Source organism: Acipenser ruthenus, chromosome 5 (assembly GCF_902713425.1).
Source record: "Acipenser ruthenus chromosome 5, fAciRut3.2 maternal haplotype, whole genome shotgun sequence".
NCBI lineage: Eukaryota > Metazoa > Chordata > Actinopteri > Acipenseriformes > Acipenseridae > Acipenser > Acipenser ruthenus.
In genome coordinates, this window is record NC_081193.1 from 19,225,473 (window position 1) to 19,251,936 (window position 26,464).

At 36.9% G+C, this 26,464-nt stretch overlaps 1 protein-coding gene across 3 annotated transcripts in view; it reads right to left on the bottom strand.

Annotated features, from left to right (window-relative positions):
* LOC117403042 (transcription initiation protein SPT3 homolog) overlaps positions 1-26,464 on the bottom strand; it is a 204,548-nt gene that overhangs the window by 74,574 nt on the left and 103,510 nt on the right. For all 3 annotated transcript variants that reach the window (XM_059023763.1, XM_034004896.3, XM_034004894.3), the window contains exon 3: positions 18,114-18,198. In XM_059023763.1, coding sequence (XP_058879746.1) covers positions 18,114-18,198 — 85 coding nt within the window. The remainder of the gene's footprint in view (positions 1-18,113; positions 18,199-26,464) is intronic.

The window sequence follows — 26,464 nt, forward strand, 5'->3', positions numbered from 1 at the left end:
GGGTCCTTTAACCCCTTCACTTCCTTTAGGTCACATTCCATCATGCTATCTAAATAAGGTTTTAGCATAGAGTTCTTTGCAGTAGAGGTGCAACTGGTTGGCCTGTGTGGCTTTTCTGTGATGATTTACAAGCCTTGGCAATGTGCATTTTGCCATATACTGCATAGCAGTTCAGCACACAAAATATGTTTATGAACAATTCAGTTTGTGCAGAATTGCTGATTTTGGCCGAGGGGCCCACAGCGCTGCAGTGGCTTTTGGCAATACAAAAAAATAAAAAATTCTGGGCATAATTTAACTCATTGCGATTCGGCAACCTCTTCTGGTTAGGCACCCGATTTCGTGTAGACAGACTTCACACGCTGGACCCCTTTCAAGGGTTCAGTTGCTTGGTAACATCAGTTTCTGGAGTTTAGTGGGTGAAAAGAGACAACTCATCTTTAGCCTTCCTGATCTCAGTGGTGAGACAAGGGAATTTCAAATTAGGTAAAAAATAATAAATAATTGAACAACAAAAAAAAAAAAAACACAACAGGTAAACCATTTCAGACCTCTTTCCACCATGTTTTTTTTTTATTGCATTTAGTAAAGCTAATGGGTGGATGAATAATTAAGTCCTGTGGGCAAATAACAGTGAGATTTAGATCTGCCAGTATTTCAGTCATTAAAAACAATTAAAATAGGCCCAGGGAGAATAACATTGAATATCACATGCCACCAAATTATGATTTCTTTATTGAAAACAATTATCTTTTGTTTACCTTATTAAGTTAGATACTAAAAAAAACAGCATGGGTATATCCATCATAATACTGTAGAGTTTCTTAGTGCTAAACAGAAATACCAGTTATAAAATGTGCTTCAAAATAGAGCAAATCACATGGACATGAATAAATCTAAATCATTTATATTGGCTAGGACTTAGAGTGCTAGATTGAGGCAGTGTTTGAATTACTATCAGTGCTGTGTCCCCAGCTAAACACACATAATTGATCTTACTAATTCCATAGCACTGTATGTTAAATACTACCCAAGAATTTTTCATTTACTGAAAGAGGCCGCATTCAAACATTGCCAAATAGGCCAATCTGTTTTATAATTGCAATCGTATGTGCTTTCCATTTTTTTTTTTTTTGCAATTTAGATTTTTTAAATAAAGAACTTCATAGTAACATGCATAGTACTATTGCCACATTTATTAAGTTCCACACTATAGTATGCTTATTACTAAAAGGCTGAATCACGCGGTTATTCTTGTTACAGAAGGATTTTGAGACATACTTTGTAATTTAAACTCCCTAACAAGGGCAGTTATCAGTTCTAAAACACTACAATTCCTAAGAGTGTGGGAAGATATATTCTGAAAAGCCTCACTCCTACATTACAACATGTTTGGTAATTCAGATTATTTACAAGTTCCCTGCCTTGTCAGCACCGAATTCTGATATCAACATATCTCCCTCCTTGCAACAAAACAGGCTGCTAGTTGGCCTTCAGCTAATGAACTGAATATGCAGTACATGTCTTCACTGTTTTCTGAATAACACGTACATCTCAGTAGACTGCACTGCTCCACGATCAAAACATTAACAGGACTGGTGACAGAAACACGTAATCATATTAGTGTAATTTACCAATTCGGCTTACTACCTGAAAATCACACCAAGCCTTTGAACACAATGATGTTTGTTTGTTTTTTTAAAGATGAAACCAATATTCTGCATCAGCAAAACATTTTGAATGTCAACACATCATTATCAGGAACAAAAAACAAAACAAAACACACTGTTCTTCAAATTAGTTTTGCAAAACAATACATGTTTTTAAATAGTCAGTTTTTCATGAGTGTGTTTAACAGGAACATTGACAGTAAAATAAATAAATAAATAAATAAATAAATAAATAAATAAATAAAATGAAAACCACCCTGAGAACTATCCATCCAGTACTGTAAACTTTATATGATAAATATATGTTAAATACTGTACATTCTCTTTTGCTTCAGTATCATTCTAAAATTACCGTAAAAAAACATTGTATAGAAGTCGATTTTCTAGGCATTTTTGTGGGGACCTTAAAAGGAGGGAGCGACTAATACACTGGTGCGATGTATGTATAACTGTCAACAGCCCGAAGATTTTTTCAGGATCTATGGGATTCAGGTCGTGTTGCTGGGTAGAAACACAAAACCACGGTTCTAATTAAAAGTTTTAATGAGTTACTCTCAATCATTCTGAATGTTAAACGCAAGCTTTCAGACTCTTGACTGACCTCCTCTCGACCCAGACGCGTGTACGTGGAGAAAATAAAAATAGTGGTTAAAGTTATCAATATGAAAACGTCACAGCTATACTGCTTCACTGTTAACACAATAACTGTCCATCTCTATGAATTTCCTTATTCCCACTCTCCCGAGCCACTGATTTGTCAGACTGAACCTGCCCCTGGGATCTGTAGCAAACAGCTATTGGTTGGAAAGCCGAGTAAACTTATCAAGTCTTCCGTTCGTTGTAACTGCAATTCTATAATAAAGCAGGTGTCTGTCTTTGAGACTGGATAAAGTAGGAGAGTCAGACAAAAAACGAAAATGCTACACAACAGGTTTTAAATTGCATGTTGTTGAATTTGCTGAAATGCACGGCAATCATAATGCTGAAAAAACAGCGCGTGACTGGAGACGAAACAAAGACAATAAATGTGGTGAAAGAAAAACAAGCTGATAGAGGAGGAAAGAGTTAATGTCCCGTGGTAGAAAATATTTTGTTTGAATGGGGTACTTTTAGTGACTTTAATACATACTGTAACATGTTCTACATGTCAGTGCAACACAGCAGTATTCTAAAGTATGTGTGTGGTTATGGTTCTGATTAATAAAACAAAATGAATGTATTTGTAAAACTGGAAATGTAATGCTATTGTACTGCACCATATGCAACACTAAGATGTTTTCTTTACTGGTTATTAGATGGTGCACTGTTTATTTATTCATTTTTTTAATTATTTTTTTGTTTGTTTTAATTGATGCAAGCAGCCCTGTTTAATACTTTTCTTTTAAATTTGAATTAATACAACACATTTGTAAAAGCCAATGCAGCTGGAACTACATTGCCCAAGTATGATTTTGGAAATAAATGTTCAGTAAAACAAAGAAGATATGTTCTTGAAGTGTTTGGGTGCTTGATACGCTGAAATAAAATAGGTTAATAGATTGTGATATGGGATGTAAAACTTCATTTTACACTCTGTTAATTATTACTTTTTAAATCCATTCATGTACCATTTGTCAGTGGTTTACACTTTTACTACTGGAATTTACAGTACTGCAGTAGTATTGTATCTATTTTTTATTCATTTTGACATTGCATTTAAAATTTACTTGAACAAATTATGCTGAAATTTTGAAAAACTGAACAGTTTCTAGCAGTTAAAAATGAAAAACAACAAAATACAATTATTAATTGAATAAACTATTGCAAACAAGGGTTATTCTGAAACTTGTGTATTTTGCTTTATTTATTGGTGTTGAGCATGTAGGAAAAATAAATCAATTGTAAAAAAAAAAAAAAAAAAAAAAAGTATTTTAAAACACAAAAATGTGTTTTCCTAAGAATTTTAGGGTAGATGATTCACTGCAGTTTAGATGTCTGAACACCAGAGCACAGCGGTAACTCGGTTTGTTTTGAGGTGCTCTGAGGTACTGTACTGTCTGAACCCCCTGGCAGAATTGTACTTTCTAAACTATATCAGTTAAGAGCTACAAAGAGCTAAGTAGCAAGAAAAGTGAATTCGAAACAAAATCTGCATTGAGGTGCACATAGAAACATTATGAATGCAAGCACATGATATAGTAATATAGAAGTAATATAGAACACATTTGTATGTACCTGTGTCAATATGTTTGATGTATTTGTGCTTGTACACAACATTCACAATGTATCTGCAAATTGAAGTCTGTAATTGTGAAGGGTACAGAATGGACACTGCATTGTAAATCTGTAAAGCACATGTGTGTTGTATCAAATATATTGCAGTGAAATGGTGTAGTATTATTTTATACACTTACACACTGCATTGGATTATTTAACAAGGAGGATAACTTTTTTTGTGATACACATTACTTAGAAAAATGTTTTAGTTAAATAATACATAGTATTGTTTTAACCTACGTTAAATTGTTAGTTTTCTCTACATCATCTCCTTAGTTGTATCCCTCACAAGCTGCTTTTTTTTTTTTTTTTTTTTTTTTTTACTGTGTGTTCAGTAGCTTTCCTTATCACAAAGGTAAACCTTTTGTATTTAGGTTTTTGCATATCAAGTTTCATTTTTATTGTGTCACCACAACAAAAATCGCTGTGGATTTTTTCTGTTTTACTGTTTACAATCAACAGCAAACCATGTTTTGATGAAAACCGTCTCTAAATTGAGCACGATATCTGTCGTTCATGATAGAAATGTGTTTGAAACACAAAAATGTATGTGACTGCTGTAGTTGTTTTTGTTGAAAACTTCAGCTTGTTCTAGAAGACTATTGTATTTTAGTCCCGAGTAACAAGTTACCAATTTCTTTCCCAGGGTAAACATGTTTTTTTTTTTTTCCCAGTGTATAAACTTTTAAATGGGAGATCTAGTAGCTTGGAACTAAAAAACAGACATTATAATATTTCAGAAGATATAATTTTAAAGAAGATTAAAAAAGTAAGATTTTAAACAAGCCAGAAATCAAAACTCCTGAGCTGCACTTTGGCTCAAGGCATGCGAGGTAGTGTCATGCATGCACCCAACATATCATCTGTGAAGACATCTCCCAGCTGGTTCTGATCAGCATCACTTGTTTAACACTAAATATTACCCTTCACTAGACTTGTACATGGTTTCACATCCTACAGGTAATATTATTCCTATGAGGTGTTCCACTTTTATTGCTTGTCTTGCTACAGAATACCGCAGGAAATCTGTAATTTCCAGGTTTATAAAATACAGTAACTTGCTAAGCAGGTATGTTTTTACATATAAAAAAAAGAACAAACAGTTTTATACTGGTATACTTAAAACACTGTAATCTTAGGTTTTATTATGTACAGCACACACTATAAATCATAACATGACACAAACTCTCTGGCATTATATTGATATACAAAATGTGATAATGTTGCCTTGATTGATACAAAATGTGATAATGTTGCCTTGATTGATACAAAATGTGTTAATGTTGCCTTCAGAAACAGGCTCTAGTAAGAAAACATAATAAACTTGTATTCGGACTCAATCAAGCCGTTGTTCCACATGACTATAGTAAATAACTAGAAAAACAAAGCTAAATGGGTTAAAAATAAAGGCAAATATATTAGTTAAACCTGTGTTGCCAAATGGAATAAGAAGAAAGGGAAAGGATAGCTGATGGGCTTTACTAATGCATCTACTACATTCATTGTAGAGTCTGGTTTTTAATCACATAATCCAAACTTATCCTATGCTTATCTTAAATCAGACTCAAAATCTAAAAGTATGGCAAAATGTGTCTGACAGAAAGGAATACAATCTTTAGTTTTTTTTTTGCTAATAATCTTTTAATTTAAAAAAGCTATATAATGAAGTGTTTTGTTTCTAGTCTCCACAACATGTCAAGTAAAAGTACTTGTCTCAACAATCGTACACTAAATCCCTTTTAAATCACTGAACCCTGTCTTTGTTGGTTAACTTCATGTTTCCAGGAGTGAATTCACACATTAATATAAATGATATTATTCTCTGTATAGAGCCACACACAGTCCCCATAATATTGGTTATGGTCGTTTTATCTTGATTCTTTGGTCAAGTTCTCTTGATGGGTTAAAATAGGTTCTGGATCCTGGTGTTACAGGTAAAAAGACCCTTCCTGTGCTCCACACCCACGCTCATGCCTCATACACACTCCATGGCAGACATTCTAGTTTTCTGTGACTAAACCAGGAAGCTCCGGAGCTACAGTATTTCACTATGGGGTGGTGTCATACTGGATTCATTTTTGCGATGTTTAATCAAATTTGATCAGACTTTTAAAGTAAGTTTCACTATTGCCGCTAGTCCCATGATGAAATCTAAAAACCTGATGACAGAACCTAATTGAAAAGAAAAATACCGTTTTCTGAACAGCATGCACAAAAATCAAGGGAACCCAATATTTTCTATAGTGTTAAACAGGAGGCAGAGGTGTTTTGTCAGCTCCCATGCGTAATCCCAGATGCTGTCTTTTTTTTAATCTTTTATTTTTTATTTTTTTATTTTTTTACCAGGGCAGAACTTTTAGCAGTGCGATTCCACATGTACAAAGTTTCAAATCTTTCATTAATGCATGGAGAGCACATTTCAATCCAACACATGTACAAAAACAGAGTGTGCCTCTCTTTGCTTTGGAATTCTTTTGGAATTTTTTTTTTTTTTTTTTTTTTTTAACGAGCACTGTAGGCTTTCATTTAATCACGACCAGAAAACACAAGTTATTCAAAAGTATCTAGGGTGAAATGGTTTTGATTTAACACATCAACCAAAGCTGGATAGTTTGAGATAATTAATATTCTTTTTTAGGGGTGGGCAAGGATATGAAAATTGTATATCGATATCGTGCACGTGCTTCAACATCGATAATATCGCAGAAAAATATAATAACACAATTGCAATATGAAACATATTTACATATATAGACTTTAACTGACATTTACATATGAAAAGTAATAACTTTAACTTAGTGGTGCTTTGCTTCACAATATCCATGGAGAAAAACAAGGTCTTGTTATATTGCTTTACTATTCCATGCCATCATCAGCCACCTCAAAACCGAAATATTTCTATAGACTAGCCAATCAGGAAGTAATTTAATCTTCTCTGTGTATAAATACAGACTCATGACACCTCTAAAAGTATTATGTACTGTGTCATGCTGAATTTTGAAATGTGTTTTGATGTTTTAAAAGTACATCTCATTTATAATACAAAAGTTCAAATTTTTTGAACTAGGACTCGAGTCACGACTGCAAAAGACTCGGACTCGACTCAGACTCAAACTTCTGGGCTCCGTGACTCGGAGACATTAACGACGAGTCCTTTTTTATATCCTATTACACAAATAATATTACAGTTACTAGGAAACCTGTGCCCAATAAAAACTCACCCAGCAAAACATTATCCAATCACTAGTTAACCCTGTTGTCTTTGCAGCCAATCATATTAAGAATAAAACACTGGAAGCGAGTTAGGTTGCAGCATAAACATCCCCTCACACAAATCAAACTGCAGCCATCACAGACCAAGTTTTTTTTCCCCCTCTTTTGCATTAAGTTTTATAAGGATTAAATAATGTCAGCATGGTAAACAAGTAAGTAATTATTTCTTTTCACTATTTGAAACTGTGTTCTAAGTCTTTTTAAGCACTTCAGAAATACATTTCTAAAACTGCATTCTTGAAAAACATGTAATTTGATTTTTCTGAACTCCCTAAATCTCTGGAATATAATGGATTTGTTTGCACTGAAAACAGTAGAACATTGGTCACCTTAATAATTTTGAGTTTACTGAAAACAAAAACAAATGAAAAAAAGAATAAATCATAAGTTAAACCATACTTTTAGAGCTTCTTAATTCATATCAGAAAGTCGCTGTGTGGTTACATATTCTGTGTTTTGCTTCTAATCTCCACTCGTTCCCAGCACATGACATCATTGTTTGCAAGCAACGTCAGTGAATTCACCTGGCAAATTCAGTGTAAAACTAGGCACTTAAATCGTCTGAAATCGAAAACAGCCTACCTTCAAACAGGCAGATATATCAGACAGAATAACTTAATACCACTTAATTTACCAAATTATTAAATTATTTATTATGGATGTGGGAAAAACACATTAACAATACGCTGTGCAGCATCAGCCTAGAAATCTGTCTGTGTGTTACTTCATGTTTTCATTTCATTATAAACCTACACAGAGGGGAAGTACATAGACATAACGTTTTTGTGTAAAAGACAAAAGATAAAAAATACATGATCTGAAATCAAATGAACCGAAGAACAGTCTTGTAAATGCATCATTGTATTACAGACTTAATACAAGTGAAACATAATGTTTCTGTTTTGCAAAATAATAATATTAAATCTACTATTTAAGAACACAGTATACAGTATATACAGTTCCGGCAATGTCTAAATCAGATTGGCAGATTTTACCCGACTTGAAGTCAAAGTAGATGCTATAGTCAGAGGTGAAAGTAAATTTAATTAATTACCTGTGTAGTGTTATTTTCAGGTATGCATTAAAAAGCGGTACTCAGCGCACTGCACTTGCTCTCGCTTTACTAAACAACTTCTGCCAAGAAAGTAGGGAAGCGCCCATTCAAATCTAGTATGTTCTGCTGTTTTCGGTATTTTACATTTTTTTATTGAATTTATGATATTTTCCACTTTTACGTCGTTTTTAATGTAATTTATCATATTTTTCCACCATTAAGAAAATAGTATGTAAATATTTGTCATATGCAATACATTGGGTTTTGTACATTTTTACTTGTGCAACTTTGCGATGGACTTCTCGTGAATTGTTTTTTCTTTTTAGAGAAATTAATTGTCCGTTTCCAGTTTAAGTTTGTAAAATAATAAATGTATAATTAATGGTAAATGTACCTCTTTTTGACAATAGGAAAATGCCCATCAAATCGCAATTGATAGCACATGTACCAACATATGACAGTGCACCACTTTCTGACATCACACCGGTCAAGTTTTGGTACGCATACCATATTCAGACGATGTACCACTTTCTAACACTACACCGGCTCTATAGTCCAGATCACAGCTTCTATCAAAGTGAAAGACAACATCCACAAACTTGAACTTAAATCTTATCTATAAACTTCAGGTACATTCAAACAGTATTCCAATTCCAAAAGAAGATAGTGACAAACACGTTGAAAAAGGCATGCAAATAGATAAAACCAGCTAGAAAAAATAAATCAAATTATTTTTTGCATTTTAATTTTTTTATTGCAGGAACCTTGCAGGAACTGACAAAGCTAGTTCAATATATGAGAGCTACTACATGCTCTCTTGATCCTATTCCTACAAAACCATTAAAAAGATGTTCTTGGTGTTATTAATACCCAAATTAAAATTATAAGTGGTTCACTTTCCTCCGGTATAGTTCCCTCGCACTTAAGGTAGCTGTGGTAAAGCCTATGCTTAAGAAACACAATTTCCTCCATAACTATAGACCAATCTCCAACCTACCATTCCTAGATAAGGTTCTAGAGAGAGTTGTTGCAATTCAATTACAAACATTTCTAACTCTTAATGGTATATTCGAGAAGTTTCAGTCTGGTTTTCATGCCGCCCATAGCACAGAGATGGTCAGAGTTGTGAATGATCTGCTGATAAGCTGACTCTGGCTTTCCATCAGTTTTAATTCTTCTCGATCTAAGTGCTGCCTTTGATACTGTAGACCATTCCATCCTACTGAATCGTCTTGAAAGCACAGTGGGACTGTCTAGCCTTGTCCTATCCTGGTTCAAATCTTATCTTTCTGATTGGTTTCAGTTCGTCCTATGGGGAGGTAAAATCGGCATTATCGGAAGTTGTCTGTGGTGTTCCACAGGGCTTCATTCTAGGTCCCTTGTTGTTTTCATTATATATGCAACCATTAGGTGACATTATCCACAGACATGGAGTGAACTTCCATTGCTATGCTGAGGATACCCAGCTATATTTGTCCCTAAAGCCAGAAATGTCTTCAGCCTGGGTGTTATTAGCTACTTGCCTTACAGACATCAAACATTGGACGTCACAGAATATTCTAATGTTGGCTTCAGATAAAACAGAGGCTAGTGGGCTCACAGAACCAACTAAAAGAAAATGTAGGATTACATGAGCTTGTCCCTTGCAGTCTCTCATCAAAACTTAAACTAGAAATTAAGAGTTTGGGGATCATCTTTGATCCTGATCTCTCATTTGAGACTCATACTAAGGAAGTTACTAAAGTATCTTTTTACCATTTGAGAAATATAGCCAAACTTAGACCAATTATGTCTGTATCCGATGCTGACAGACTAATGCATGCCTTTGTTTCATCTAGAATTGATTATTGTAATGCAGTTTTTTCTGGTATCCCAAAACGTGTGCTGTCCCGCTTGCAGCTTGTTCAGAATACCGCCGCTAGAATTCTAGTTCTAGTAAAACCAGAAAAAGTGAACATATTACTCCTGTTTTGGCCTCTTTGCACTGGCTCCCTGTGCAATATAGAATTGATTTTAAGATTTTGCTGTTAACTTACAAGGCCCTGAATGGATTAGCACCTAGTTATTTGCAGGAGTTACTGACTATCTTCCAAGATCACAGGATGTGGGGCTGCTGGTTATTCCTAGGGTCAACAAAAGCAACACGCCCATCTTGCTCATTTGGTTGTTAGTAGCTTATTGATCCCAGAGTCTCATCAAGCAGCTTCTTGAAGGATCCCAGGGTGTCAGCTTCAACAACATTACTGCTGTGTTTGATTGCTGAAAAGAGTAGCTGGGGGCTGGCCAGCAGTGGATCCCGAACCAGAAGGTGGGCGTGTCCTGGCGTAGCAACTCGGGATAAATGGGTCAGCTGACACACCTCGAAGCGGCTGAAAAGCCAAAGCACCAGGACCATCTACACTACCCCGGACAACAACCCTGTCCCAATCAACCCGAAGGAAACGAAACCGCCACCCACCGTGTGCGGAACCGGGGTCAGAGTTTTAGTTATTAATATCCAGAGCAAGGATTAGTTTAGGGATTTTAAATCCCAATTAAAACTATAGGAGTGTGTGACAGCACGACTTCCCTGTACAGCAAGAACAGCACTCAAATATCATTTGTAGTTTTGTTTTCTCAGTGTTTTGTTTTGCCTTTTTGCATTTTCCATTCCTGTTCCTTTTGTTGTATGTCTGCTGTGTGATACCCATTGCTGCTAGTGTCCTGTGTTTTTTTAGTTTGTTGCACTTTAAATAAGTCCTGAGCACCTCGTATGAACATCCCCTCCATGTCTCTCACTTAAGCGTTCTAAGTTAGTAGTTACTCATATTCAGAAAACACACTTAAGTGAGCATTAACACTCAAGGGCCATGTTTTCAAACCGTTTACTCCATTCTTTAATTAACTCCTATTTTTTGAAAGCAGATAAAATCACGTTGATGTTACTAAATGCTGAAGAGAACGTGGATTATGTAATTTAGCTGTTTGGTTCTAGTTTTGTAAAATTAACAGGTGTTTTACATCTTTCAAAAATTAGGAGTTAATTAAAGACTGGAGGAAAGGCTTTGAAAATATATCCCAAGGTTCTTTAGTGTTTGACCTTATGAAATAGCATAGAAATATAGTAATATACTTGTGATCTGACAGATGAGATCTGGACCCATGTGGCTGTACTAAGACAATTGCATGGGCAGATCCTTTTCAGTGAACCATGTTTGGTTTGTCCATCCATTTTATGAGACAATAAAATAAACAGCAGATAGTAATGTAGATGGTTCTATGTAACCTACAAGGATGCAATGTAATATCCTCTACAACCAATCCCTACAGCATCAATACCACCACAAATAAGATTCCTGGGCAGTGTTTGCTATAACAGATGACCTCCTGTTGGTGTGGGCTTAGAAATCAGGAAAAAGTATTATGTAGATAAAAATAAACTCACTTATTTCTCTTTCTTAATGTCTAACGGGCACAATAAAATAGCAATGATCCATTAAAACAGTCTTTGCTTTCCAACTGCTACAACATGTGCTCTGTGAAAAAACGGGATGCAGGAACTATATTTTACCAGCTGGCTGCTTTAATTAAATAGATCTGCACAATAAATACTTTACCTCAAACCTTACATATATTACTTCTGTACACGGACACATGGGAGCCCCTTGTCTACTTATTTAATTTATAGTGGTGGCCTATCTTTAAAGAATTAAATGAGAAATTGCAGTAGTTGCAGAATACAGGACTCGTGGGCTTGATAAAAACATTGGACCAGGAAAGTGCTTTAAAATAACTGCCTACAATAGCTTTTCCAGCCAACTTTTGCACCTGGTGTTAAAAGAACAGCCAAGTGAACTCTGATTCATTTTTAGCATGTCAACCCAAAGTGATGTCTTTTTTCTGTAATGTTTGGGTTTCTAAGTGGAACAGACAACTAGGCCTAACTTATAGTCAATCAATTTGTGAGGCTTATGGGGAACCTGGAACCTTCAGCTCATGTTTTAATCATATTTAAGTCTACTACAAAAGTTTTGTAGGCCTGTCTAATAACTTGTGAAATACAGACTGTAACTGAGTTAAACAAATGTAATGTTGTCATTCATAGGCTATTAAATCAAACTCTTATTTAAAAATATAATTGTTAATCCTAGGCGTTTTCGTTTGATTTTAATACTTACAGTGCTCCCCCTTTATAACGCTGTAGTCATGAGCCATAGTTAAGAGACCGTGCTATTTGTGTTTCACCTTATAACAAGACTATTAGTGTTAGTGCAATGGCATTATGGGGCAAATGGGAGCCGTGACCATACCGCCTTATAACCTGTTCCGCGGTATAAAGGGCTGCCTTATAAAGGGGGAGCACGGTATATTTAAAGAAACTTTTGCAACATTAGAAAAAAATATCTTCATGCAGAAAAACTATCAGTTAAAAATAGCATTATATACCCCTGCAGAGGAGATCACCGAAAACATATAGAACCTTAAATCATGCCAACAAGAGTACAAAGAAATAATACTGGTTTTCCCAGAAAAGGATTCTGACTGTAATATTAAAAAAATATATATATATATTTGGTTTAAAAAACAGTGGTATGCCTCATAGTTAACACTAGTTAAATGGAAATATAACATTTATTTAAAGTTTAAAATGTGTTTGTGGGTCCCCGAGTGGCTCACCTGGTAGAAGCACTGCCGCGTGGTCATACAGCGCAGGTTCGCGTCCTGGCTCAGCGAAGTAGGCTAGTTTTTACTGGGAACTGGGTGAGGTAGGTAAAACCGGCAGAGACTTTCTGCTCATCGGTCTACATCGAAGCCTGCTGGCCAGGCGCCCAGTGAGCTCAGAGCAGACACCTGCAGGGCTGGCCTTTGCCCTTCAGAGGTCAGTAGCTCGCTGACATCTGCTGTTGAGTTCCTGGGTGAAAAAGGAAGCTTCCTTGGTGGTGGGATCGGAGGACGTCCACCGAATCTCCTGAGCCATGTGGGGAATTGCTGGGGTGATGAAAAAAGTAATTGGCGTTCCAAATTAGGAGAAAAATTATAACTGGACACACTAAATTTAAAAAAATAATAATAATTGGTTTTTGAAACACACATTCTGTATTAAATTATACAGAAAATGCCTGAATAAACTTAAATGCAGTCGCATAGGATGACTAGCAAAATAATGGTCTCTTAGACAAATACCCTGTCATTTTATATCAGTAACCTCACACCCTGTGCTAATTCAGACCCATGGCTGAGTGGTAAAATGAGCAAAAACTGCCTTGATGTCACAAATCTGAGCACATAAGGTGTGGGGAGAAGACGTAATGGTGAACACTAGGTGTCAGTGTAATAACCCTACTGAAACTCTGTTTGCCAACAAGCAGAATACTGCATTTCTTGTTTTGGAGGTCTCTGTGATCTTTATTAGTTTTAAAAGCTGAAATCATACTGGCAGACATAAAAGGCGTTAAGGAAGGGTGTTATCTTGTAATTGCAGAATGACGTGCATACCATATATTAAAAGTGGTAAATGTTATCATGATTCAATAATACCTTGCTTCACTACAGCTGTTTGTAGCTGAAAATCATTAAATGTTGCGCTCATTTAAAAAACGTACAGATGTTAACCAAATGACCTCATTTTCCTTGTACAGTATGACTTTTTTTGCTGTTCTAAGCTTTGACTGCAGTTTTCCAGCTTGTAGTACTAATGATTAAGGTGGTTAGATTTAGAGTGGTTATATTATGGCTTTCTTCCTATAGCTACTGAATGAGTCATGAGGATGTTAAGTGGAGGTCAGTATAGGTGAAGATCATATGGTCTTAGCTAACCTATCAGGAGGAGGATAAATGTACTGAGTTCTACTGAAGCTCACAAGACAAGTTAACTTGACCATGACTTGATTTCTGTCATCTTTCATTTAATGTTAACAAAACTTAAAGAATGCTACTGATCTGTTGCAAAGCTACCATAATATGTAAAAATGTGTTCTTATATACAGAATATGACATACTTGCTTGACTTTTTAAACTGATTTCAGTGATAACATTTAGATTAAAAGATATTGGCTGGTATTTAAAAGCTGTGTTTGTCATATTTAGGATTAATAAAGAATCAGTGTTTTACAAGGCCGCAGTGCAACTCCCTGAGCAGGACATCAATTTGGAGGTTATCAAAATACGGCAAACTAATATAGTTTGTAATTGTATTAGGAGAGAGGAAGCAGAGGTACCACAGGGACCTAATGAATCACAGGATGGAAACAATCTTTTGGCTAACCCAAACATTAGAACTTTGTGCTAAGTCACTGAGTATATATACAGCTCAGCAAACCGGAACACACTCTGTGTATACATGTACAGGACAGAGAGTGTTCACAGACCATCTGGGAGACATTTATTGTGTAATTCGGTCTATTACTACTGTGGTCTTGCTTAAATAGCATGCTCAAAAATTATAGTCAACTGCTCGGTTACACCTGGGCAAAACTAGAAATAATAGACTCGTAAAAAAAATAAAATAATAATAATAATAATTTAAGTTTATCACCTTCATAATGATTTTATTTTTCATTCTTCATAATGTCATTTGGGTCTATCTAGTTATGTGTACTGGGAAATATAGATGGATCAAGCTTGCAGAAGTGAAATATTGCGACACGCAACAGATACAATGTAGCGGCCCAGATCAAACATTCCCCACTAAATTAGACTTGCCTATTTTCACAATGCCCCAGAAACTAAATTAGGCTGTTTTGTCTTCTTAGGCCAGTGTGTCTATTTATATATGTATCCCTGAGTAATAAGGTTATGAAAAAAAAATATTCACATTTAGTAAATCCTTTCACTCTTATTTGCAACAATACATATTTCTACAGTATTCCATCACAGCTGATTTTTTTTTTTTTTACACATTATTGTTTTATTTCTCACATTTCCATACCAATATAGTCTACTCCACCCCATCAAAATGATACTACTGCCACAGTGCAGGAATACAGATTACAATTTTCAGTGGCATTAGGGAAAACAATTATATTTAGTCGTCTTTTATTACTGCTATACTGTTAAAATACTGGTACTGGTATATTGTGTAATATTCTGGTGTTGTACAATATATTGCCTACAGAACTCAGTAATACACCCTTTGGACTATAAAGATTGGCAAACTGACTCACTGATGGCTTATAATATAATAATGTATAATCTTATTTGCATATAATTGGGAATCGTCCAGACTAGCTACTGATGTCAGGATACTATGTACAGGCAGCGCTACTGATATGGCCTTATTAAACGAACAAGACAAGAAAGATTTCACTTCTGAGTAATGATGTACAAAAGAGAGGACAACTTCCTTTTTGGCCTTGTATGTATTCAACTTAATCAATAATAACAATAATAATAATGAAACGGACACCCTGGGATCCTTCAGGAAGCTGCTTGATGACAATTCTGGGATCAATTAGCTACTAACAACCAAACGAGAAAGATGGGCCGAATGGCCTCCTCTCGTTTGTAAACTTTATGTTCTTATGATAATACAAACAAAACAGACCGTGTTTCAACAGAATTAACAGCATACAGTATGTGTGAATACAAACTTCATTTTTAAGAGCTTTTGCTCCCTACTGTAATTAACCCATGTTGAAATGATCAGCTATAGAACTGTTTCCTGTGTAATAATATTTGTATTACATTTTTTTTTTTTTAATTCATTTATTTATTTATTTAATTTCCTTCCTCAGCCGTAACAAAGCTCAGATGTTATATACATCCTTCTACTGCTGCAATCTCCCATTTGGCTCAAAGAGCACTAGTGTTCAAGATGTAATTGGGTTATCAGAAAAAATAATGCTATTTTATAACGAAATAAATAACGCACTGTATAAACAGTACAAAAAGATGATGGTGGTCATGATTTTGACAAACTAAAAAGAAAACCTACTGCGCAGTAGGTTAGCACAACATGTCAAACAGCAGTACATCTGCTGAGAACAACATGCTAAAATAACACTTGATTTAAGAGTTCCGTCCCACATGGAAGGTCAAAGCAATCTGCTTTTAGAGGCACTTTCACTTCCTCTGCCGCTCAGGAGCTGTCCCTGGGCAGGTGAAAGGTTAAACAATCAGCTTGTCTGCAAGGCTACTACAAGTCCTCCTCTTAGCAATGTTCATTCTTGAAAAAAACATTAAGGTCACCTCAGGTCAGGGTTACCGACAAAGTATTCAATTCATGAGAACTACAGCCTTTACTGCTGAAAAAAAAAAAAAAACACAACAACTGGGATAAAAACTCAAATAGTAGTAGAGAAAAAAAATGCACGTGTATAGAAGCAGCACCTGTGTTGTGTGAAGTGTGAGTACTGAGAAGGCCGCAGTCAACAGGGCTGTGAACAGCCAAGTGCCGAGACTGTTCACAGCCCAACGTACAGCATGTAGGGGGACGGTATCCTGCTGTAGAGTGCGGCCAAGTTCCAATACAAGAAAACAAACAGGCTCCGCTGCCAAGAGCTAGGCCTGTGTCAGAGGGGCTGCATTTAAGCCTTTTTGTTTAAAAAGTTAGGTGAATTGTGTTTATTTTGGTTTTGTTTTGAGAATTTTTTTTTTTTTTTTTTTTTTTTTTAAACCAATACAAGTGCATCGCTGTACTCCTGTTAGCGAGGTTTCCAAAAAATACAGTGTTACAAGTCCACACTTGTTGCTACTGTTTAAGGATGTTAACAATGAAAAGAAAAATGACAGGTACTTTATTTAAACAGCTGTAGCAACATGTGGGGATGCATAACACTATTTTTGTAACCCCATTATTTACTCTTTAGGTGCAGCTGTGTACTCACTTATATGTTTATTACTGGCTAGTTAGTCTATCACAGTAACGTATATTACAGAATACCTGTGGCTATGCTTCACCAATTTTTGTTTGTGGTCTAAAACATACTGGCATGAGGTACATAAGGAACTTTTCTTTCATTACAGTATTGCTACTGCAATGTTGTGTCTACTGTATGAAGTAATAGGTCTATCCTGAGGTGCACATGTTCATTCCTGCACTAAGTTACCAATAAGCGAAATATTTTATGGAGTGACTGCTCAATGAAGAATGTCTTTTGGGCAGATTTCCACCCCAAGTAATAGGCTGCTCTGAAACAACAGGACTAAATAATTAAACATTATATTGATGATTGTTAGTCCTTGTATTGGTCGTCAAAAGTCATCTTCATAATTTGCCATATTTTTAAAGACATCCATCAGTAAGTTTATATGAAGTCAGGCCTTCTCAAAAGTGTTTTTTGGTGGGGTATTGTAATGGATCTAGTGGACATCTCACATAACCCAGTAAACCCTCCATCGATTACATGTTTGCTAAATGAACAGGTCTTAGGTGTATAATCCAGGTTGTTTCATGTGTACAGTATGTTGTTCCCATAACTTTCATGGTGCACCTAATGAAATCTTTAAAATTTTGGGAGCCTTTACAGATCCCTAGCTCCCGAGCCTGGCTGTTATCAATGGTACTGCAACTGGTTCCACCTGCAGTTCAGAACTTAATTTTCAACCAGATGATAAACTATATACATTTAGCAGTTCTCTTTGAATCTGCAGCTCTGTGTTTTTTGTATTTTAAAAAAGTACTATATATGCACCTCACTTTTTTTCCAGGAAACTACAGATAATTAAGTTATAGATACAGATGTGTCAGATCAAAAGTATGCTGGGATGCTGACAGGAATCCACTGATAATTTGACAAGTAATAACAATTAGGAGTGCAACCCACAGTCTGTAAGGCACACCTCTAACCCTAACCTCTTGCACATTCAGTTAGAACATGCATTATGCAAGACAAAGAGTTAACAACATGTGTATTGTTAAGAAGTCTTGAAAATATTCTTACCAAATGAATGAGTTGGGTGTGAACAACGTCTTCCACTAAAGAGGCCGTCACATGGAGAGGCCGCCGGGCATCCCCCAGAGCAAACCTGAAACAGAAAGCATATAAAAAAAATAAAAAAAACAGATCACATTACTGATATATTAAATAAATGATGGGGTGTGAGTAAAAACACTGAGTGAGTGAGTGAGTGAGCTAAAGCAACAACTACTGTTTTTTCTCTGCGCATGCGGCAAGGTAAATCTACCTGCACACATACTCTTTTACCAGTGGTTGTGTCACCCCAGTTATGAACAAGCTGTGGGTGTTTTGGTAATAAATAAATAAACAAACAAATAAATAAATAAATAAACAAGGAAACATGTTGGGATCTTGCTAACTTGCTAAGCAATACATTGTTTAATAAGTCTGTGTTATTCATGCACACCAGCAACATCTAGTGCACAGCAGTGCCAGGCTGAGGGAAGAATTTATTGTAATAGAAGAGGAATACAGTACTACTTCACCATGAAGCTATGGGCTTATTCTGTCTTTGAACTACTGTACCAGCTGAACTGCTCAATCTCAGCGCGCTGGATGAAGAGAGTTTCAAACTGTCATGCACGAATTAATCATTTTTATTTTTATTTTTTTATTTATTTATTATTTATTATTATTATTTTTTTATTATTATTTTTATTATTATTATTATTATTATTATTATTATTATTATTATTATTATTATTATTATACTAAACATTATGTGTGGTCTACAACGTTTCTGGAAGGCTGGTTCTCTCTTTTATTCAGCTCTTTGGGAAGGATCTTAATAACTCCCCCGACACCGTGTATCTCAAGAAAGTTATCTGGTCCTTCTATTGTTTTCTAAACTTTTTCAACAAAATATTCAAGTCATGCTCCTGAGGAGCGCATCTGATAAAGGCGCTCCTCGTGGAGTGCAGGATGCGTCCTATAGCCTGGACATCGCCGATTCGGGTCCAGGTTATTCCATTGCTGACAGTGGACGGGAGCTCCCAGGGGGCGGCGCATAATTGGCTGAGCGCCGCCCGGAGGGGCTTGGGTCGGCCAGGGTGTCCTCGGCTCACCATGCACCAGCGATCCCTGTGGTCTGGCTAGGCGCCTGCGGCCTTCCCTGTAAGCTGCCCAGAGCTGCATTGTTCTCTGACGCTGTAGTTCTGAGGTGGCTGTACGGTGAGCTTGCAGTGTGTAAAGAAGCGGGCGGCTGACGGCACACGCTTCATAGGACAGCGTATGTTCGTCTTCGCCCCTCCCGAGTCAGCACAATTAATATAAAACAGTTCCTAACAACACTTTATATTTTGTGTAATCTAAGTATAAAAACAGGTAGCATTAATAGCATTCTGTACATGAATCCATACTGTATACAGAAACACCTCAATAGGACAAACTTAGCAAACCCTGTACATTATTATACAATCACAAATCTGGTCTTGTTTGACATAATTGACAAAGCTCATGACATTCGATCACACATGAATTACATTCACAACCATGGGCTCTATCAACCTTGGCAAGCCCAAAGATCTTATCAGTTGTACCTTTATAAAGCCGCAAACATTGACAATGACCTAGATACAAAAAGGGAGCTGTCAACTAAAAGTCTGAAGGGAATTAGGAAATTGGATATTAAAATTAAAGAAAATTTAATTTAAATTAAGAATATTTTCAATCTGATAAATAACAAATGTTTCTTTGGCTACCAAGCCCACAGAAAGTGAAAAAAGCAGCTCTAGAGGCTCATCTCTGAAAGGACCCAGTGTTGAAGCAGAAATGCCTGGCTGGTGACAGCAGGGGTGCTATCTAGACTAGGACTGAAATGCTCTAACAGCACACTGTGATAATCTGGCAGCATTGGGCTTCACCTGACAGACAGCAGAGAATTAAAATGACTACCACACTTGAGTTGTACTAATAAAAAATAACTAGAACTGGAAAGTACAAGCTTTATGACATTCATTTGAGTAAGTATATAGACCCGGAAAATTGCACATTACGCTTTGCTCTCTCTTCTCCACCATAAACAAATGCCTTTAAAAATGTATATACATTCACCTGCCAAAAAATAACCCCTATTAAGTTACAAGTAGCAATTTGGGCAATAGGGCTGAAAGGCTATCCTGAAGTATTAAGAAACACTCTGACATTCCCAAGCCATCCTCATACTGTGCAATGCTGTAGGATGGATTCACCCCCATAGTGCCTCAACTGGAATAAAATATGTCAAATTCTAACTGGAATTTTTACCTGGGCCATCCCCTCTGACAGACACATACAACAATTATATACAATTGCTGTTTACGCAGCTTCCACAAAAGTATACTTAAAACGTCTAAAATGACATATTTGCCCTGTTCAACCTTTTTTTTCCCCCCCACACATCAATAAACATAACACCATGCAGGAAGTGCTCCTTCAGTTACTCAGGTGTCTGCACTGGGATTGATTTAAAAAGGTTCTGAACACACCTCCTGGTTTGACAGATCCTTCAGTTACCCAGGTCTCTGCACTGGGATTGAAGGTTCTGAACACACCTCCTGGTTTGACAGATCCTTCAGTTACTCAGGCCTCTGCACTGGGATTGAAGGTTCTGAACACACCTCCTGGTTTGATAGATCCTTCAGTTACCCAGGTCTCTGCACTGGGATTGATTTAAAAGATTCTGAACACACCTCCTGGTTTGACAGACAGCACATTAGGCCTGTGTTTAACGGCTAGTAAACAGTAAGAAAACTAAAAGGAGCTGTTAAAAATAAGTACATGTATTATGAATCACTATATTCTAGCCATTTCCCTAAATTATTGAAGGAATTGCCTGAGTCGGAAGACCGGAAACCTCAACGACTTCTCACCATGCTGCTACCATGCTAACACTTTTACATGTACCTTATCAAATGTACAAATCACTAAGTGTTGTTTGTATCTTTGCTTTCTTTTCACAGTTTTTCCCACACTACTTCTGCCAAATTTTGTTCCCCACATACAGAAAGCTTGATATCAACGTGGTGGTTTCTGCCGAAAGTGAAAACCACAGTATAGCCACAGCCACTTCCTTTTTCTTTATAAAGTACACATTATTTTAAAGCTAGTGAAAAATAAAGGCCTACTTACTAAATATTTTAATTTCAGTATTTTGTTATCTATAACAATGTGTCTATATTGCTGAACTGTCCATGTTACTGTTATTTATATAAAGCTGCAGCATACATGCAGAATTCAACCATTTTAATTTAGCTTTTCATCAGTAGTGTTTTATAGAAGAAAAAATACTACTGCAGTCAACATTCTCTTTAATTTTTATTCTGTTTTTAGAAGATATGGGAATAGTAAATTACATTACTAAACCCAAGTTAATTTACTTAATATCTGAATCACGAGCAAACAAACTTAAGCAACCTACAGTAAACATATCTGTTAGACCTTCCATTACAGATTCTATAACATGTGTAATATGATCCCCCATATTTACATAGAGATAAATAAACAGTGACTCAACATCCTTACACCGCTCTAATACTGCCCAGTACTATCCTGTTCACTCAGTAGCTTCCTTGGTTTGTGTAATTTGTAAACATAGAGAAACCAAAGTACACTTTAGGAACGTAATTTCTTCATAGGTGGTCTACAAGCAGTTAGCTATCAATACGCCTAAATACAGAGTAGGAAATGTGAACTTCCATTTATCTTTGATGGAACAAAGTGATCTGTGTAGGTGGAAAATGATTTTAAAATAAAGATGCTTGACAGATGGACTGCCATGCACCCCAAGTAATAAACCCAAACAGATTTATATGTACTTCTTTAGAAAGGGGTCGTTATAAAGTCTGTGTGGTAAAGCAGGAAATACATGGTCGTTTTGCTTAAGAGATACAATATACAATGCAATTAGACTGTATTAAACTCTGTGATATAAAGTGGCTTCTTGCATTTACTTTATTTACTTATTGTAAACTTGTAATCACTCTTTGCTTATTATATTATGAAGAGAAACAACTATGTTTTGTTTTTTTTAGGATGGTTTAAAAAAAATAATAAAAATTGTGTGTGACAGAGTGAGGTGACACGTAAATGTGTCTCAATGGTCACCGCAACTCTTTTGTATACATTTGTAAAACCTTTTAATAGAATCTGGCCTCAGTATGTTTCTGGAAACACATAAACTAGTTCCAAATCACCTGACTGAAATTGCATAGTTCTGTGGCACGAGGAATCTGTATTCTACAGCACTTGAACCATAGGGTCCTATTTAGCAAATATGTGCGCAGCCGCTTCCGCCCTGGCAAAAATGACAACGCTAGCGAACCGCCAAGATAGTGCATGAAAATGTGATTTAGAAGGCGGGTCTCAAGCATGGGCTAATGCACATCAAATAGCAAAACATGCATCTAGCCAATCAAAGCACAGTGGGGGAGTAAGGTTACAACCAATAAGCAGCCAGGAGGGGGAGAGTGAATACTTATGAAATAAAGTAAAGTAATCTATAAGGCTTTGTCTGACCTACCTGGCAATTGCAGAATCCGCAACCTCCACCAGTGAGGCTTAAAGTTCAGGATCTGCTTCCCACTGATCACACACTACTTGCACGTTGACAGAATAGGTCCCCTTACGATTTATGTAGAGGTGCCTATTCTGTGTTGGTGCGCAATTGATGGCTCCCAGGACACTAGGAAACCCATACCTCCCAAGAAAACCCTGCTTTATATTTTGTTGCAGCTTGTGAGAGAAATGGATGAATTCTCCTGCACACTTTACTAAAATTGCAGTTACATTTCGCACTGAGCTGACTGGCTCATGCCTGCAGTATAACCCACAGTAAGTTGGAACGAGCCAGAGGCATAAAATGCTAGTGCAGCAGGTACCCTTTGTGCTACAGGCAAACAGTGTGCTCTCTGCATGTCTCCCTCCAGGTCAGCCTGAAGCAGTTGGTAGATGCCAGTGATTGTTTGTCTGTTGATGCAAAATTGCTGCATCCATTGTGTGTCAGACAGGCTCAGAAAAGACAGATGACTTCTAAATATTTGGAGGATGTCTCCTCTTCCTCCTCTCTCTTTGTCTGGCCACGTAGAAATCCAGTCCGCACTCCATATTTCTTCTATTTCTCTTTTTTCTCTCTCTCTTTTCTTCGCCTGCTTCTCTGGTAGTTTCAGCGGTATTTATAGTTGACCATGAATTTTGCGCACAGTTTAGACCCCATTTTCATATGTCAATTGAAACGCAAACGCTAACACTGTTGATGGTTTGCTAAATCATTACATTTGTAACACTCCCCTAAAGTTCAGTCCACGTCCAGCACTAATGCTGGCTTGCCGGGTGGGTACTAAAACACGGTTTTGCTAAATCACATAGGTGGGCAGAGTCAGTTTGCCCACACGTGCGCCTGATTCTGGTGCGCTAACTGTCCGCAAAAGTGTTTTGGGATTGCCTTAGGGCAGGGGCTCCCAAACTTTTTTTGCTGCTACCCCTTCAGAGATTTTTTCTTGGTTGCTGCATTCCCCTCTTCTAGTAAACAGTACAATATTAAGAAAAAAATATGAATTTTGTAACATCATGTGTAAAATGAAAGCAGGCTCTACACAGGCAGTAGCTTTGTGCTTAAATTCAGCAGTTTATTAGAACAGGTCAAATACAACAATTTTGCCACAGCAAAACAAAATAATAAAAATCTCTGTGCTAAATTCCAGTCTACCTCTCGCTCTCACCGAGATACTCACTCGCACAACTGCGCTCAGACTTGCACTCCTATTTATCTCTTTGCATTAAACCACACCCTCCATCCGCCTTCACCAATCCTGGGCACGCCATTTGGACCCCAATCTCCCACCAGTATTCTGGGGGTACAAATGCATATCCAGGATTGGTGAACCTAGACAGACTGGCAACCAAGACATTCCTCCTCCCCCCCCCCCCCCCCAGACATCCCCCCCCAGACATCCCCCCCCCCCCCCCCCCCGTGGCATGGCACAGGAAAACATTATGAAATACAGAAACATAAAAGACAAACAAATGGGACAGTCAATAAGTCCTGCAACAATGGAAATCGCCGGGTCGTTAAAATATTGTAGTGTTGAGCGTCCTGTACGTTCTATCATGATACAGTGCAGCTGGGACAGCAGCAAAGGTGCAACATTTAAATAAGCGACTAATCTTTAATAAAGTTATAATATATATTTTTAAGATGGATACACTTTACAGGCTACGATAGGTCTGAAACGACATAAGTTCTGTGGACGGGGATTGGACAGATTTAACAGGGGGTTGGTCAGATTGAATCACCGAGTCTGCCATTTACCGCAGAGCTTTTACAATTGCCAGGAAGTCAGAAAAAAGTATTTTCCAGTCAGGTATTGGCGCCCCCCCCCTAATAACAGTGCCCCACAGTTTGAAAACCTCTGCCTGAGGGATCTGCGAACGTTGCTAAATAGGGCCCATAGTGTTGGAAATAGGGCTCTGAAGAGGCAACTGGGTTAATATATAAGCTGCCAACAATTTTCATTATTAAATGTCACCTGGAATCATCAAAAAAAGATTAAGGAGGGAAACGTTACAGTTGGGAGGCCAAATACATTACTACCCTTCGATCTAGCAGTATAAAAAGTTGAAATTCACATTGACGTTATTACCACTTACAGTAGGAAATCTGGATCTCTCTCTTTTTTTTTTTTTTTTTTTTTTTTTTTTTTGTGTTAATACTTTTGGGCCCCACTACAATTAATAACTGGTAGAATTCATGGAATCTATTAGTGTCTTTTACTGGCTCCAAGAATCCAAATTACTCCCTTCAGGCCCTTTGCCTGCACAAATAAAACAAGCTGTCTGAATCGATTAAAAACCATTTTCTGATTTGCATATCTTCAGTAGTAGTGGGAAAAGCTGTTAAGCTTATGCTTTTCAGAAGGTTCATACCTGCTTTTGTACATCTGTCTATATCATTGGCTATTTATTGAGACCTTTAATTAATTGTTGACCCTTAACTGTGAGAACTGCACTGTATCTGATCAATTAACTTTTACTACTTCCTTATTTAAGCTTTTTTTTCCTCCTCTTCACAAATTTTTTTTGTGCAACAAATCATGATGAATGCCAAAGGAAAATCTATAATTTAATCCAGTTGCATAATTTATTCCATTTGTTTAGTTACAAAGAGCTTCAGTTCTGACCAGGAAACTATTGAGACAACTGTCTTTCTAGAGCTTGCAGACTGGACAGTGATCAATCATTTTTCTCTCAGCAAAATGAGGACAAGTTTTTCTCTAGTCTCAACAACGCCCCCAAAATAGTGCTTTATAAAGCTGGAGGAAATTTAGTTGCATAGTCCCATCAAAAAGACTTTGATAAAAGCAATTATAAAGAACAGAAAGGAAAACATAAAATGTATCAAATACATTGCAATAAACATGACTATAATTGTGAACATACGGGTTGCCCTAAACAAATCACTTCTACATTTAGTCTTTCTTGGTTTTACATTCTTTTGATTTTTTTCCCCCCACTGTTTCATCTACGGTATTAAGGGACTCTACTGGACTTCAGTGCAATCGCTCAGTGTAGGTTGAGCGAGACAAAATGCATGCCGGCCATTCATAAGCTGATGAAATAACAAACAGGTCATGCCTGCGTGAAGGTTTCACTTCCGCAAGGAACGTTTGTTTAATCTGTTTAGCCATATTTATAAAGACTGACCATCTTAAGACCCTTTCACACTGGCATGCTCTACCTGGGTCAGGTCCTGATATCGTGCCGGTTGGCTACGTGATTTCACACTGCTTTTGATAAAGCAGGGTTGTCCTGGGGTGACAGACGCAAGTACACAATGTTCGTATCAAAGCCCCGGAAGCAGCTTGTTACGGCCGCGTCCATCATCCTGAGGTGGGCCGATGGGACCCGGGTAGGAGTGCCAGTGTGAAAGGGGCTTTAATGAACCATAGGCAACTCAAGAGTAGGTTCCTATAGATCAAAGGTGCACAACCAAACTTTTATCACGGACCGCATAGCCAGAAAACTAGTTTAACCTCATGTTTATAACGGGCCGCGCATTATGAAAGAATAATCCAAGTTTAACTATACCAAGTGTTACAATGGTTTGTTTGATCTTTTTTTTAGAGATTAAAACAAAAAAAGGATATGTTTAACAGCAGGGAACGATAAGTGTTTGTTCTTATTATAGTATGTGTAAGGGCTGCATTTTGTAAGCATAACACAAAAAGAATGACAATGATGAAACAGAATCTATTATCTTATCTTAGTCACATACCTTCCGAAGTATATATATACACACACACACACGCCAGCTAAACGGGACACACATATTATGGGCAAAGCTTAAACCAAAAGCTCAG